This window comes from Pleurodeles waltl, chromosome 4_2, assembly GCF_031143425.1.
Source record: "Pleurodeles waltl isolate 20211129_DDA chromosome 4_2, aPleWal1.hap1.20221129, whole genome shotgun sequence".
NCBI classification, from domain to species: Eukaryota; Metazoa; Chordata; class Amphibia; order Caudata; family Salamandridae; genus Pleurodeles; species Pleurodeles waltl.
In genome coordinates, this window is record NC_090443.1 from 373,594,081 (window position 1) to 373,611,281 (window position 17,201).

Genomic DNA, 17,201 nt, shown 5'->3' on the forward strand with positions numbered 1-17,201 from the left:
CCTTTATTGATGCCATTTTCAGGGAAATAAATCATAAGCTTTCTTCTGCAGGCCTTTTTCCCATTTCTTTTTATTTTTTTATTTTTTTTAAAACAAAATTGTTGCTGTATTTTGGCTAATTTCTTGGTCTCTTCCAGGGGAACCCATAAACTCTGGGTACCTCTAGAATCCCTAGGATGTTGGGGATAAAGGACATAAATTTGGCACGGGCAGCTTATCTGGACAAAACGTTATGAGGGCGTAAGCACAAACTGGCCCAAATAGCCAAAAAAAAAGGCCTGGCACCTGAGGGGGAAAAGGCCTGACGGCGAAAGGGCTGAAGCACATTTCCACCAGGGCTATGGCAGGCTCAACAGCCCTTTTGCTGGACTTCCTTTGAAATACATTTGTAAAACAGTAAGTGAAAGACTACACTTGCATCCTTAGGCATTACTGCATTTTTTTGGATACCAAGAACGATGCAGTTGTAGGACTAGCAGTGCCTAGAAACCTATTTTCTTAAGAACCCAAACACTCCAACTGCTTTAGTTGATGCTTCTGTAATCATCTTTGTTCAAGCTTATGAATCTATGAAAGATCCAATTATGGAGAAGAACAAAAGGACAAAAATTGCTTACTGGTAACTCCGGTTCTTCAGCATTGGCATTATTCATAGCTTCAAATGCGCCCACCCTCTTCCACTTGTCACAAGGCTTCTCAAGTTATCATACAAACACTTCACAAGCTAGAAAATCTGGCAGTTGGAGGCTTCTGACAAAGGAGCAGCTGAGAATTATGGTCTCCAATCAGCTGTAGTTTGGATCACTTACAATGACGTGGATAGGTTGCAAATACTCTGAAAGCTCAATGTTATTGAGTTTACAGGGCATACTGCTGCATTAACATTGTTACCAAGGGTTTCCAGTCTGGTGCTGGGTAATAATTAAAGCATGATGTGAATGAAATAAAAGATTTAGCAACACAAACCTTTATTCCCCATTCACAAGCCCCATATCAGCTGCAATCAAGTATCTTTTTTGATTAGGGGCCACATCACCCTGGAACCCATAGCACCTACTGTTATACAACCACCTGGGAACCCAGTCTTCACAAGTTGCTTCAGTTTAAAGAAATTGCCCGAGAGGAACTAGAATGAACTATAACTTAAAGCGGCCCATCCTGTATTTTTGGCCAGCTAAAATCATTAAATTGCTGAGCCTCACACTGTTGCCGTTTCCATCAAATAGCTATATGCAGCATGGTGAAGGACCACCAATTTGAAAACAGCCGTTATTAAACTTTCTCCCCAAGTCATCATAACCACTTTTTCCACATTCTTGTTGCTCCCATGTTTGGACAAAACACAAATCAGTTTTCTCTCAGTTACAGGCTTTTATTGAAGACAGCCAAGCCTTTCCTCCCTACTAGATAAGTGTGTGCCGCACAGAACTAATTCGGACTGCATCTGGATGATTTACAGCAAGTGGTGGATAAAGGTGGGGTCTTAGCGTTTGCCGTTCTAGATCTTTATGCCATTGATCACTTTATTCTGATCACCAAGCCAATAGGACTTGGAGACACTGTACTTAGGTTGGTAAAGAGGTTTTTGACTCTGGCGAGAACAAACCATTATGCTTCCATTTCTAAACCTAAAAATCTGCAAGGATAAATTGTCATGCTCCCCAAGGATTCTGTTTTATCACCACTATCATTTAGCATATCCAGATTGCCATTGGCACATTTTTTTACATTTGAAAAAAGCTCAATGCCTCATGTATTCTGACAACACACAGCTGACCTTCCGGCTTGCACCCATTACGCCTCCTTGTGCAACAGTTACCTAATTTTACAAACTCTTTAGCTTTCGCTGGTGTTGGAGTTCATCCTAATTCTTCAAAGACTGAGTTTTCGTCACCAGGAATAACTACAATAAATGTAATCCAGCAGTCTGGCTTGAATCATTGGCACCCCTCCGAATACATTTAAAGCAGTCTGCATCCTTCACATTCTTATTAATTCTGCCCTATCGTAGACGGCACAAGTAGGAAAGTTGCCTATCCCCCTGCTTCTGGAACATTAAACTAATAGAGATAATTCTCCCTTCTGTGATTCTGAACATCACATGGTATAACCAATGCCTTGATACAATCACAACTGGACTACAGAAAATTCGATCTACCATGATCTTCCCGAGTGTCTGATTAGAAGGCTGCAAATGGTTTAGACTGCAGCAGTGCAACTCATTACAGTTTATAGGAAAATTGATTATATTGCCCTAATTTTTAACTCTGTTAGGGAACGCATCTTGTTCAAGTGTCTTGCTGTTGTTCACTGGGCAATCCATCAAACCTTTCCTGAGTTTATGGTGGCCAGATTTGCTCTTTATGGGCTGCAAGTACTTTGTGATCTGCCAAATAGTGGGTGCTGCAAATCCTCAAGACTAACTTTTAATGATGTAACCTATTCTGTGGCTGCAGCAAGGTCTCTAATAACCTATTCAATCTGTCTTCTTTTTGACATTTTCACCAGGAACTAGAGATCGAACTTTAATAGTTAATTGGCTCCTTGCAGCTTGATTTCTAATTTTTCTCATTTTACATACTTATTGAGTTGTGTTTGTTGTTTTATCAGTAGCTCCAAGGAACTACGGTGAATATTTCGCTCTACAAAATTAAGACTTAACCTCATGTTCATCCTGCCAACACATCTCACCTATTATGCTATGTTAAAAGGGAAAGTGTGGATGGGGACAACTTTGGAGCAACCCTTACTGGACATACATAAGACTGGGTCTTGTGTCCAGGGTCCTCTTGTTGTCTTGATAACACAGAGCTGTACCAAGCATCCGTCCTGACTGTACCCCCTCATGCTACTCCGAAGCAGGCACAACAAATGATATCAAACTCTTGCTGAAGAAGTACAAACGCTAAATACAGAGTACTTCTTAAGGGTAACAGCCATAGCCCTAACCAGCTTAAGCAGGAGCAGTTCATCTCCTGTCCCCACCCCTCCCTGAAGCTCTGTGAAAATGTTCTGCTCCTCGTCCCACTTGTGTAACTTTGCCAGTACATCTTTGGCATGGGAATCAAGGAGGGTCATATGAACTGAGATCAACACTCTCTTTTTTTATCAATTGAGGCTAAAATTGCTCCCCCACCCCCCCTCCCGAACCTGGGCACTTCCTAAGCATCCCAACCACCCTTAGAACTACTTATAATAATGGACATAAAAAATGGTACTTAGTTTGAAAATGTGGGCCCTTATTATATCAGATTTCTGCAAACCAAAGATCCCAGCACAATCTTCCCTGAGAACTGTACAATGGAGATTCTTTTGGGATGGCTGCACACGTTTGTTTGAGACAATCTCCAGATATTGGATACTGAGATAAAATGGCCTTATCACCCCTCATCGGACACAATGGTACTTTAGGGAAACCTGCTAATTAAGCTTTCCCCAGACATTAATAGACGCATTGGCTCTCCTTGCGGCTGTTGGATTTCTGTTAACCTCTGTACTTTGTGCTGGCCAAAATTATAGATCCTAAGCCGAACCTCCAACTTATTTTGCCAGCCTACATTCATTGTCACACTAATTCTTAATAGATGTTATGTTATTTCTACCTCCAGTTATTGACATATTCTTCATTACTACTGTAAATAGAACAACATCTTGTTCGGAAAGTTCAAGTTTTAAGGAAAGAAATGTTCTTGCCTGTAATGTGTATTTTCTGTGAGTTTATAAATGGGAACATACATCTGTCTCTTTGCATATGCAGTATCCTAGAGGTTTTAGAGGTTAAAAAACGTAAGTAAACCATGTATGCATCAGAAGCAACATACCGACTGCAAGTAATGTTTCTTTTGTTATGTATTTTACATTCAGTAGTGATTTGCAGTGTCAGTTTAGGTGTTATTTCACTCATTTGTCTGAGCAAAGGTCCGTTTTCCAGCATAGATTTACACCCTTGAATATTCCCTGTCATCTGGCTGGGAACAGCCTAGTGTCTGGGAACCTTTAGCATCATGGTAGCGCTGAAGAACGTAGTTATAAGTATAAGTAAGTAACTTTTTCTTGGTTGTCTTCCACATGTCACTGTCATACATTTCAATAAATGCTCCCTTTGATAATCTGTTATGGAACAGTTTTGCAGAATGTTGTTTAGAGGTAACGCAACTCATTGATTTCCTTTGACTAGACCTATACACTTGTCTTGTGATAAAATGTGAGTTTGTTTTGCTTCTGCCTAATGAATGTGTTTCAGTTCTGAAGATGTTTTTTAATGTTCTGTTAGGGAATGCCCAATGGGGCCCACGTTGGTGCGATTTGGAGGTAAAGCAAAGGAATATTCACCACGGGCCAGAATCCGCTCTTGGTTGGGGTAAGCTTTACGTTATTAATGCTTCTTTTATCTAAATGAAATTTAAGTATGTGTTATTTAGGAAAATAAATAATTTAACTTAAAGGAGCAGCAGAAGTTTATTTGACATATAATTGTGTTCTTTATTACAGAACCTACATGGACAACTACTCTTTTTATATATTTTTTTCTGTGCTTGATTTCTGAGCCCCTTTACATTTATTTTCTTTAAAGCAATCCACAGGTAGTTTGAAAGCTACGTATCTGAATTTACATTTATTTTATACAGAAAAAGAGTGTACTTTGAGAAAAATAAAGCCTTGGAAAGTTGGTGCTTCTAGAGAATAGCCCAAAACCGTTGTTTGGTGTAAAATAAACGAATCTCCGTTGGAGAGACCTATCCATGAACCATGTTTGTTATTTTTTTCCCTTTCATTACAGAAGGATCTTTGTACACTATTGTGTTTCTCAAAGTCTATTTCTTTTTAAGGCTAACATTCCAACAACATATCAGCTGTGTGTTTGTAGCTATTATCAACACTTGTTTCTAGAATGTATTTTTTTTTCTGCTCTTTAAAATACATCATCTGTTGCATTATTTTGCAAAATACACACGGTGCACAGTCTCTGAAGACAACCTTATTGCCTCTGGGTTCTGGTTGCAGTGGCCCCCCACTTTTTGCCTGGATTGTGATGCAATTTTGACTGAAGTGCACTGGGTTCCTGCTAACCAGGTCCCCAGTGCCAGCATTCCTTCCCCAAAAACAAGACCCCTGGTCACTTGATCCCCAAGTGACCAGGCCTTTAGCAGTGCTGTAAGCCCCTAGTAAGTGGTACCCCTGGCACCTAGGATATAGGTACTAAAGTGGGTCCCTTTAAACTGCAGCATAACTGGTGCCACTCTAAGGGACACAGCACCAACCTCATGGAGATTTACATTGGAGACTGCTGACAAGGTGCTCTAAAAAGTGAAAACAGGACATGGCGCACAACCTGTGTGCCCTAAACACTGCATGTAATATTTATAAGTCAACCCCTTCAGCAGGCCTTGCAGGCCTTACAGCCCTAAGGCACAATGCGTTATATTACTTGCGTAGACATAGATATAGGAGCAGATATGCCCCTTATATGTCCTTGTCGATACTTAGACATAGTAAGTGACCAGGGAAGCCATTTTAGGTACATTTGCTGGACACTGGTTAATACGAGTTCCCCAGCTACATGATGGCTTCACTGAAACTAGGGCTGTTTGGTATCAAACATCTCATATTAATAAGCCGCCATTGATTCCAATAATGGATTTATTAATACATGCACCCAGAGGTCACCTGAGAGGTGCCCCCCTAAAAAACTACCAACTGATGGTGTGCTGACTGACGAGTTCTAGCTAGGCTGCCCCCAACAGTCGGGTTTCTGGCCCTCAAGGGTGAGAGCCTTTGCTCTTGGGAGGTCAGGAACAAAGCCTGCTCTGGCAGGGTGTTGCACATCCCTCCCAACTGGATGACCTGCAAATCCACATTGCAAGGCAGGAGGCTTCAAAGGAGTCCACTGCCTTTGGTATGCAGATCTGGCACCCCTCTGAAGGGAGACACCAACTACCCTACCCCGCCATGGCCCATTTGGTAGCTGGACAGGTGGGAAAATTAGCTATGCAGAAGGCGTGTTGCTGTGCCAGGCTGGACACACCTCTAGGGTGACCAGCCTTATGTAAACCTTGAGTATTCTAACATCTTGTGTATGGCGGTATTAGGGATTCTGGGACAGGCTGATGCCCACTCCCCAAAGGGAGTGGTCATCTATGGGGCGTAGTGACCCCAGGGAGAAGTAGCCCATTGGATACTACCCTTCACTTCCCTTAACGCTCCCCAAGTTGAGTATTTAGAGGACCCCCCTGATACCAGGAAATCAGATCTTTGCTAGACACAAAGGAAGGAGTGGGCAAAGAAGCCTGCTGGCCCGAGAACTGAGGAGCACGACTGACTTGGCGCCAACCCTGCCTGCTGCACCTGACCTTTGAGGAGCAACTGACCTGTCCTACTGCTGTACAACCTCCAAGAAAGTGGGAGAGCTGCCAGTGTTTCGCAAATCGCCAATATGAACTCCCTTGGAGCATAAGAGCTGCTTCCCTGCATCTGCAGTCATCCACAAAAGAACCTTGATGACCAAGGACCACCAAAACCAGACTCTGGACTGCACCAGAGTCTCCTAGCTCGAGCTGAAGTGGGCCAACTGTGTCAGCGTAGTTCCCAGGCCCCCAGAGATGAAGCCCACCTTGAGCTTGCCCAATGTGGACTTTCTGACTGCGTCTGCAGCCTCTTTCTGCAAACCCCCACTGCCCTACTGCAACTACCTCCGGTGACAGAAATCCATTAGTCCAATACATCTCTGCACCTGGAAGTCTCGGACTGAGGAGAACAGTACCACTAGTGTCCCTACGTCCCAGAGCACCACAAGACTTAAACCCCCTTGGAGGTTCACCCGGACTAGACTCTCCATCTCCCTCTGCAGCATCTTTGTGACTGGACCGATCCCCGTTGACTTACACAGGACACCCAACACTGAACTGCACCCGGCTGCCCCAGTGCCGCCAGAGGTGACCTGTTGTTGTGGCCTAGGACCCTACCTTGTACTCACCTTAGGTCCGGAAGATTGGTCCTGTAAGGTGCTGTGAAGTTCCTGTTTGCTATGTATGTTTTTTCTCTCATAGAGTAACGTTGCAGCTATGGAAAAATGCACTGTCAACTTTTGCGGTCTCTAAAAATCTATATCTCCAAAAGTAGTCGCCTGATTTCAGTGATCTTGGTATATAAATTTATGTAAAAGTATGTATTATTTTTTATGAATTGGTGTCCGATTTCTTTGAGTGTGTGTCTCACTTACTGCCTATGTATGTGTATTACATGCTTAGCATTACCCTCCGATATGCCTAACTGCTTGTTCACACTACCACAAAAGAGAGCTTTTGTGGTGTCATTTATGCCTCTGAAATTCTTCTTGGATTTGCTTGGACTCTTTATAGAGGGTACCTCTTCTTGGTCTACTGTATAAAGAGCCAGCTTCCTACAGCTGGGTCACACTATTGCCACGTTTTCAGGCAGGCCAGAAAGGAGGTATAGTTGTGCTCTTCATAGGTTGGATCTGTCCCAAGATTTGGTTCGAACCATGGAACAAAGGGCAGAAGAAAGGCAGCAAACCTGAATAGAAAATGCTGGGTTGAGCCAAGCTTCATTGATAGTGTTACTGACAGCCCAGTAGTCCTTTCGTCCTTCCCCATTTTTAGGAGGGTTCTTTGAAACTTCCGAAGTTTTTGAACTTCCTAATAGTGCATTATGACTTCTGATGGATACAACTACCTGTGGATTCCTCACCTTATGAATTTGTCCCTGCGCCAGCATCTGACGGAAGGTCTTCTTCCTACCTGTCCACGTCGACGAGGACGTCATAATGGCACGGCTCCACGTGACTCCGTCTGATGTCAACGTGCCAATAAGAGGTCCTCGTCGGCGTACTGATGTCAGTTTTCCTTTTTTCCGTGCCTTCGACGCCAACGGTTTTTCTTCCTGGCTTGTTGATTACTGTTGTGTTTTTTGGTGGTTACAATGTCTCCTCCAAAGAAGTCTGGTTTCAAGCCATGTAGAGAATGTGGGGGTCAGATGTCAGTGACCGACCCTCATTCGGATTGTATTTGGTGCCTTAGTTCTGAGCATGATGTTGAAGGATGTTCATTGTGCCAGAGTATGAATCCTAAGGCTTTAAAAGAGCGTGAGGCGAAGCTTTTTCTGGCAAAAGCAAAGAAGAAGGGCCATAAGAGGGGTTCCTCCCACGCTTCACCCAAAAAGCATAAGAAGCGGCATCATCATGATTCACGGCGCCGTCATGACTCTCGGCGCCGGTCGGAGCGGAGCCGATCGAGGTCTCGGTGTTCTCGACGCCAGAAGACATGGGAGATGAGCCCTACTGTGACGCCTCAGCCCAGGAGTCCGGAGTTGTCGCCGGCGCCATCTGTCTTTGAGGTTGTTCATCATAGCCCTCAATTTTCGCCGGCGTCGAGGTAGCCTGATGTACAGCAGGCCTCTACTCAGCAATACCCTGCTTTCCATGCTCCAGGGGCGGATCCGGCTGCATTTTTTTAATGCAATGTATGCCGCGTTTCAATCTATGTCCCCTGCTGGTGCACGGGCGGGTCCCACGGGGCCATTGGCATTTGATTTGGGCTCTCCGGCGCCGTACAAGGTGGCCCCATTCATGCCCCTTTGTCCCACGGAGAGTGTCGGATCGGCACCGAGGGTATCCCCTTGTGGGAATTCACCACCCGTGACGGTGGCTCCACCATCGCGTCAGCCGACGCAATCACCGCGCCATTTGACATCGATGATGTCTCCTTCCAGACCGGCTCCATCACCTTCCTGTCAACCAACTCTGCGGAGGTCATCGTTGGACTCCGTGTCGGCGCCGGTGCCGGATGAGGCTAGGAGTCACCCATCTCTTCCTGGGCCTTTCCGAGGTTCGAAGTCGTCGGCGTCAATGGATTCTTTATCGACGCCAGCTCTGGAGACACATCTTCGGTCTCGTAGGAAGGGTTTAAGACTTTTGGAGGAGGAAGAATATTGACAGCTGGAGGAAGGTGAGATTGAGCCTTCGGATGAATTCCAAGGTCTGGCCACTGCAAGTGGGCTGGATACTAACCCGGAGTGGGACATTGTGTCTCCGGGGGAGTTTACAGAAGAGGCCGCATCCTTCCATACAGTGGTGAGGAAGGCAGCAGAGTTTCTGGACTTGCCTTTATCTGTGGCGGAGGTGAAGACTAACCTGCTCACAGAGGTATTACATCCTTCTGCGTCCACTGCTGATCCTTTGCTGCCTTTCAATGAGGCTTTAACTGAGCCTATAGTGGACTTCTGGAGGAAGCCAGTTACGACTCCTGCAGTGAACAGGGCAGTGACGAGGAGACATAGGGGCGCACCAGGAGATCCAGATTTCCTGTCACAACATCCGACTCCTGAAAGCTTAGTAGTCCAGGCGTCTTGTTCTGCGAAGTCTGCTCCTGGAACATTCCCTGGAGTCCCAACTGATAGGGAGTCCAAGAGGATGGAGCAGTCTTCGAAGAAGATCTTTTCATCCTGTAGTATGGCGCTCAAGGCTACTAATTCTACCTGTGTGCTGGGCAGGTATGTCCACGCCCTTATGGACTCCGCTAAAGAGATGGCCAAGGATCTGCCACAGAAGATGCAAAGGTCATTTGGCTCTCTTTTTATGGATGCGCAGGCGGCTGCACAACAAATTATACAGTCTGGCCTGGACACGTCTGATTCAGTAGCCAGGGCCATGGGAACATCTGTGGCTACTAGGAGGCATGCCTGGTTAAGATCCTCTGGATTTTCATCGGACGTTCAATCCACCTTAACGGATCTACCATTCGATGGGGGAAAAGCTGTTTGGAGACCAGGTGGATTCTGCCCTTGAACTGCTTAAGGACTGTCGGGCAACAGCTAAGTCTTTAGGCTTACAGACCTCTGCTGCATCAACTTATAGACCTTTTCGCAGGTTTAGGGGGTTTACACGTGGCTCTGCCTTTCAGAGGTCACAATACTTGGCCCAGCAACCTGCCAATCCCCCCTATCGTGCCTTTAGAGGGCGGGTAGGGGTAGAGCTAGAGGGCCAGCCCAGCAGCCTTCATCTTCATACTCCTCCTCCGGTGGACAACAGCAGAAGCAGCCCTAGTTTTCCCCACTTTATCGTCCATACTTCTCCTGTAGGGGGAAGATTGAGTCTTTTTCTCCAAAAGTGGGAGTCGATTACAACGGACTCGTGGGTGTTAAGAATTGTAGAAAAAGGTTATGCTCTCCCCTTTCAGGAGTCCCCTCCTCCCTCCCCCCCCGTCCCTCCTTTGGTTCAGAAGACCATCTTTTGTTGTTGCAACAGGAGGTTATGACCATGTTGTCAGAGGGCACAATACAGTTGGTGCCGTTGCAGGAAAGGGGTCAGGGGTGTTATTCAAGATATTTCCTGATTCCCAAAGTGGACGGTCGATTCTAGACTTGAGGATTTTGAATTCCAAATTCCGACCCTAGCGCAGGTACTATTGGCGTTGAACGAAGGAGACTGGATGGTGTCTGTCGACTTGCAGGATGCGTACTTTCATATTCCAATAATCAAGTCACACAGGAAGTATCTCCAGTTTGTGGTCGGGATGCAGCACTACCAGTTTGCGGTCCTTCCGTTTGGACTTACTTCAGCACCTCGGGTTTTTACAAAGGTGATGGCGGTTGTTGCAGCACATCTCAGAAGGAGGGAAGTAGCGGTTTTTCCCTACCTGGACGGTTGGTTGATCAAAGCCAAGACTCCAGAGCTTGTGTTGTCTCATCTGCGAATGACAACCCAGTTGTTGTTCGATCTGGGTTTTTCAGTAAATGTACCCAAATCTCACCTAGAGCCCTCTCAACGCCTCCTGTTCATAGGGGCAGTACTGAACACAACATTGTTTCGGGCCTACCCCCCGCCTCAGCGGGTTCGGGACATTCAGACACTGATTCCAATGTTTCAAATTGGAGCGGCAGTTCCAGTCCTCAAGGTCTTATGCCTGCTAGGTCTGTTTGCTTCTTGCATTCTGTTGGTCACTCACGCTCGCTGGCATATGAGGGCTCTTCAGTAGTGCCTCCGCAGGCAGTGGTTCCAGCACAAAGGAGATCTCAGGGATTTAATAAAGATTTCCAAGGACGCTGTAGCGGATCTTCATTGGTGGACAGTGGGCAGTAACCTTTCCCAAGGAAAACCGTTTTCACTGCCACCTCCTGTGGCCACAGTGATATCGGATGCTTCCACTCTAGGGTGGGGAGCTCATCTGGGGGACCTGGAGATCAAGGGTCTTTGGTCTCCAGCGGAACAGATGTTGCATATCAATCTGTTGGAGTTGCCGGCAGTACGTTTGGTGCTCAAGGCCTTCCTTCCCTTCCCTTCGCGGTCAATCAGTTCAGGTCCTGACGGACAACACTACCACGATGTGGTATATAAACAAGCAGAGAGGAGTAGGGTCGTACCTTCTCTGCAGAGAAGCTCTGCGGCTCTGGTCCTGGGCTCAGGACCATCAGATTTGCTTAATAGCGAATCATTTGGCCGGAGTTCTGAATGTACGTGCAGACGGTCTCAGTCGTCACTTCTTAGTAGATTATGAGTGGCGTCTCCATCCAGACCTGGTCCTCTACATCTTCGGGATGTGGGGTACGCCTCAGGTGGATTTATTCGCCACTCAAGAGAACGCGCATTGCCTGTTGTTCTGCAGCCTCCAGTATCCGTTGCAAGGAGCGTTGGGGGATGCGTTTCAGATGTCCTGGAGCGGCCAGTTGCTTTACGTGTTCCCCCCCCCATACCCCTGATTCCTCGGGTTCTGAGGAAGGTTTGTCAAGACCGGGCCCAAGTCATCTTGGTGGCACCGGACTGGCCGAGAAGAGTATGCTTCAACTCTCTCAGACCTGCTTCAACTCTCTCAGTGCCCTCCGCTCCGTCTCCCGCTCAGGGCAGACCTCCTCTCAGTCGCAGGGGCAGGTTCTACACCCCCCACCTCCAGAGCCTGCACCTTCATGCCTGGAGATTGAACGGGGCAACCTGAGTTCCTTTTCTCTCCCACCGGATGTAGTGGATGTTATTCTATCGTCCAGGCGACACTCCACTAAATCCATTTATGCCGGGAGGTGGGCAAAATTTTTTGGTGTGGAGAGAATCAAAAAGATCCCTTGAAGGCCCACCTTTCAGATATTCTGTTGTTTGCTCTTGATTTAGCAAGGAAAGGCTGTACGGTAGCTACGGTTAAAGGCTATTTGGCGTCTCTGCCGGCTTTTCTTTGCCTTCCGGACCAACCCTCTTTATTTAAATCTCCGATTGTAAATAGGTTCATTAAGGGTTTAAATAATAAGTTTCCTCCCACGCCCTTTCACATGCCTCAGTGGGACTTGAATCTAGTATCGACGTTTCTGATGGGTTCGCCTTTCGAGCCTATGCATTCATGTCCGTTGAGATACTTGGTCTTAAAGACTGTTTTCTTGATTGCGATTACTTCTGCTAGGAGGGTTGGGGAGCTTCAAGCCCTTTCTGTTAAACCTCCTTTTACCAAGTTTTTCCCTGATAAAGTGGTGTTGAAAACCAGGGCGGCTTTTCTGCCAAAAGTTGTCACTCCTTTTCATATAGAGCAGGCTATTACCCTTCCCTCGTTCTACCCTCCTCCCCACTCCTCTAAGGATGAAGAGAGGCTCCATCGGTTGGACCCTAAAAGGGCGCTGAGTTTATACCTGGAGAGGACAAAAGACTTTCGTCTGGATGATCAGCTGTTCGTAGGGTATGTTGGACAGCGGAAGGGCACAGCGGTCCAGAAACGAACAATCTCCAGGTGGGTCATCTTGTGTATAGAAGCTTGTTACTCTCTAGCGAAGAAAGTTACTCCTGAAGGTATCCGGGCCAATTCTACTAGCGAGAGGAGTTCCATTGGTAGACATATGTAAAGCGGCAACTTGGGCGTCCCTCCATACCTTCGTAAAACATTATTGTTTGGACTCTGAAGTGAGGAGGGATGGTCATTTTGCTCGCTCGGTATTGCAGGATTTCTTGGTGTAATCAGGCGGGCACCCACCACCGAGTGCGGTACAGCTTTGGGACTCTATTCATAAGGTGAGGAATCCACAGGTAGTTGTATCCATCAGAAGAACAAGTTACTTACCTTCGGTAACGCTTTTTCTGGTGGATACACTAGCTACCTTTGGATTCCTCACAGTCCCTCCCGCCTACCCGTTGCCTGCCTGATTTCACAGTTATCTTGTAATGGTTGATTCTTGCTTATCTGTAGATACATATATATATATATATATATATATATGTATCTATGTAAATATATGCGTTTAATGGGAAATGTTATTATGTATATATATATATATATATACAGGGAGTGCAAAATTATTAGGCAAATGAGTATTTTGACCACATCATCCTCTTTATGCATGTTGTCTTACTCCAAGCTGTATAGGCTCGAAAGCCTACTACCAATTAAGCATATTAGGTGATGTGCATCTCTGTAATGAGAAGGGGTGTGGTCTAATGACATCAACACCCTATATCAGGTGTGCATAATTATTAGGCAACTTCCTTTCCTTTGGCAAAATGGGTCAAAAGAAGGACTTGACAGGCTCAGAAAAGTCAAAAATAGTGAGATATCTTGCAGAGGGATGCAGCACTCTTAAAATTGCAAAGCTTCTGAAGCGTGATCATCGAACAATCAAGCGTTTCATTCAAAATAGTCAACAGGGTCGCAAGAAGCGTGTGGAAAAACCAAGGCGCAAAATAACTGCCCATGAACTGAGAAAAGTCAAGCGTGCAGCTGCCACGATGCCACTTGCCACCAGTTTGGCCATATTTCAGAGCTGCAACATCACTGGAGTGCCCAAAAGCACAAGGTGTGCAATACTCAGAGACATGGCCAAGGTAAGAAAGGCTGAAAGACGACCACCACTGAACAAGACACACAAGCTGAAACGTCAAGACTGGGCCAAGAAATATCTCAAGACTGATTTTTCTAAGGTTTTATGGACTGATGAAATGAGAGTGAGTCTTGATGGGCCAGATGGATGGGCCAGTGGCTGGATTGGTAAAGGGCAGAGAGCTCCAGTCCGACTCAGACGCCAGCAAGGTGGAGGTGGAGTAGTGGTTTGGGCTGGCATCATCAAAGATGAGCTTGTGGGGCCTTTTCGGGTTGAGGATGGAGTCAAGCTCAACTCCCAGTCCTACTGCCAGTTCCTGGAAGACACCTTCTTCAAGCAGTGGTACAGGAAGAAGTCTGCATCCTTCAAGAAAAACATGATTTTCATGCAGGACAATGCTCCATCACACGCGTCCAAGTACTCCACAGCGTGGCTGGCAAGAAAGGGTATAAAAGAAGGAAATCTAATGACATGGCCTCCTTGTTCACCTGATCTGAACCCCATTGAGAACCTGTGGTCCATCATCAAATGTGAGATTTACAAGGAGGGAAAACAGTACACCTCTCTGAACAGTGTCTGGGAGGCTGTGGTTGCTGCTGCACGCAATGTTGATGGTGAACAGATCAAAACACTGACAGAATCCATGGATGGCAGGCTTTTGAGTGTCCTTGCAAAGAAAGGTGGCTATATTGGTCACTGATTTGTTTTTGTTTTGTTTTTGAATGTCAGAAATGTATATTTGTGAATGTTGAGATGTTATATTGGTTTCACTGGTAATGAAAAATAATTGAAATGGGTATATATTTTTTTTTGTTAAGTTGCCTAATAATTATGCACAGTGATAGTCACCTGCACACACAGATATCCCCCTAACATAGCTAAAACTAAAAACAAACTAAAAACTACTTCCAAAAATATTCAGTTTTGATATTAACGAGTTTTTTGGGTTCATTGAGAACATGGTTGTTGTTCAATAATAAAATTAATCCTCAAAAATACAACTTGCCTAATAATTCTGCACTCCCTGTATATGTTTTTCTTCACGGTTTTTGATGGGTCGGTTCTCACCTGTTCGCCTCAAAGGCACGTAAAAAATGAGGTGAAACTGACCTCAGTACGCCGACGAGGACCTCTTATTGGCACGTTGACGTCAGACGGAGTCACGTGGAGCCGTGCCATTATGACGTCCTCGTCGACGTGGACAGCTAGGAAGAAGACTTTCCGTCGGATGCTGGCGCAAGGACGAATTCATAAGGTGAGGAATCCACAGGTAGCTAGTGTATCCACCAGAAAAAGCGTTACCGAAGGTAAGTAACTTGTTCTTCCCTCCCCTGCTCAGTTCTGAAGTGACCTTTTTAAGGTAATGTTTCCTACTGGTTCTTTCTCCGTTGCAGTGTTTCAGATCCTTGTCTTTAGAACTGTGATGATTTTCTTAGGCTAATTTTTGAATGTCATGAGGTACCATATTCTGTGGAAGAGCCTTTATTTGATATTCAGCAAGGAAATTATGACTCCTTATCTTAAAGTACCCATTTTGGTCAATTGGCAGTGGAAACAACCTGGGTCGAAAGGACCCAAATTACATTATTTGATTGTGGTCTAAAGGAAGACATCAGGGACACGCTAGTCCGTTCTCCTCGATCTACTACCTTGGCTGAAATGATTGACAAAGTAATGTTGATTGAGCACAGACTACAAGAACATCATTACAAAAAAAATTAGTAATAAATGTGCCTTCAGATCACCTTGACTATTTCTTCCCCATAAGTTTTGAAATTCGGGTGATACTTCAACCTGTAAATAGCCTATGCAGATTGTGTCGGTTAGAGTTTATTCATTGGAAAGACAGAAACAATGATTATACAAGTCTGGCTTGTGCCTATATTGGAGTCATGCTGGACATGAGGTCTGTTTGTGTACCATTTGACTCGCACAAATCTCTAGGAAATGCTAACACTGAAACCCTAAGAGGTAGAAGGGGACAGGTGTACATTGCTTCCCTTATGTTAGTTTTTCAGATGGTGTGGGCAGTAGTTTTTGTCTCCAAATGATCTTACATGTACATTGGTGGTAAAATATGAATGTTCCTCTCTGTTAGGTTGCAGTCTGGAATATTTATAGTTCAAGTTTAAGCTGTCAAGCACTGTTATAAATTGGGTCTCCAGCTGCCAGCGGTTTGCACCCTGTCTAGGCAGGGGCTCTCACTCTAGTCAGGGAGTCACACAGCTAAGATAACCCCTGCTCTCACCCCCTTGGTAGCCTGGTGCGAGCAGTCAGGCTTATCTCAGACTCAATGTGTAAAGTATTTGTACCCACACACAGTAACACAGTGAAAACACCACAAAAGCACTCCACACCAATTTAGAAAACTAGTAAATATTTACCTAATTTAAAACAAGACCAAAACAACAAAAATCCAACATACTCTAGCAAAGATGCACATTTTTAAAGATTACATCTCAGTAAAGCCCTTAAAAGCACAATAACTCCAACTGGGGCTATCACAATGTCTTGATGGAGTCATTCCCAACAGTCCAATCACGAAGAAGCGCGTGCCAGTCACGGAGTCTCATGGACCCCAGGTATAATATCTTTGGAAAACGAGGAAGCAAAGATGTTGCACGGAGTCGGGGAGGTGAGGGGTCGCTGGAGCTGGTGTGGCATCAGTTCCTTACTGGTAGGCAGGGCAGGTGAGGCGCCTGTTCCCTGTGGTTGCAGGGGAGGTGATGTGGCATCAGTGGCGAGGCACTGGTTCCTTAAGACGGTGGGGTTGAGGAATCCAGCAGGTCAAGACGTGAGATGCCGACTTTGCGGTGTCATGATCACACCACTGGTCACAGGTGCTGGAGTTGGCTGTCACAGATGTCGGTGAAACGTCATTTGGGACTCACGCTGTGGCAGGTCTTCACAGGCGCTGCAGCGGTCGTTGGACTTAGTGGGAGCCACAGCTCCGGTGCAGGCACCGGCGTAGAGTCCGACAGCAGTGCTGGTTCCAAAGTCGCTCTAGAGTCGCTGTACTTGGTTTCTTCTTGGTTGCACCAGAACTCACCCCCAAGGGCCCAAGAACTGAATTTGGCACCACTTGGCAAGTCAGGACTCTCAGCAAGATAGCCCAGATGCTGGCAAATGAAGTACTTGCTATCCCTGAAATTTAACAGGAAGCAAACTCAGTCCAAGCGCTTGGAGAATCTTTGGAAGCAGGATGTAGAATGCAAAGTCCAGTCCTTTCACTCCCAGGACAGGAGCAGCAGGTCAGCACAGAACAGCAAAGCAACAGGCAGAGTGTCAGTTCTTCTACAGCATCCAGCTTTTCTTCCTGGCAGAATGTCCTCAGTCCAGAAGGATCCTAGCTTTGTGGGGTCAGAGGTTCAGTACATATACCCATTTCTGCCTTTGAAGTA

General features: G+C 45.8%; 1 protein-coding gene across 4 annotated transcripts in view; it reads left to right on the plus strand.

Moving 5' to 3' along the window:
• Positions 1 to 17,201, plus strand: part of HCCS (holocytochrome c synthase) — a 133,386-nt gene that overhangs the window by 59,462 nt on the left and 56,723 nt on the right. For all 4 annotated transcript variants that reach the window (XM_069231490.1, XM_069231488.1, XM_069231487.1 and 1 more), the window contains one exon: positions 4,274 to 4,360. In XM_069231490.1, the coding sequence (XP_069087591.1) occupies positions 4,274 to 4,360 (87 nt within the window). The remainder of the gene's footprint in view (positions 1 to 4,273; positions 4,361 to 17,201) is intronic.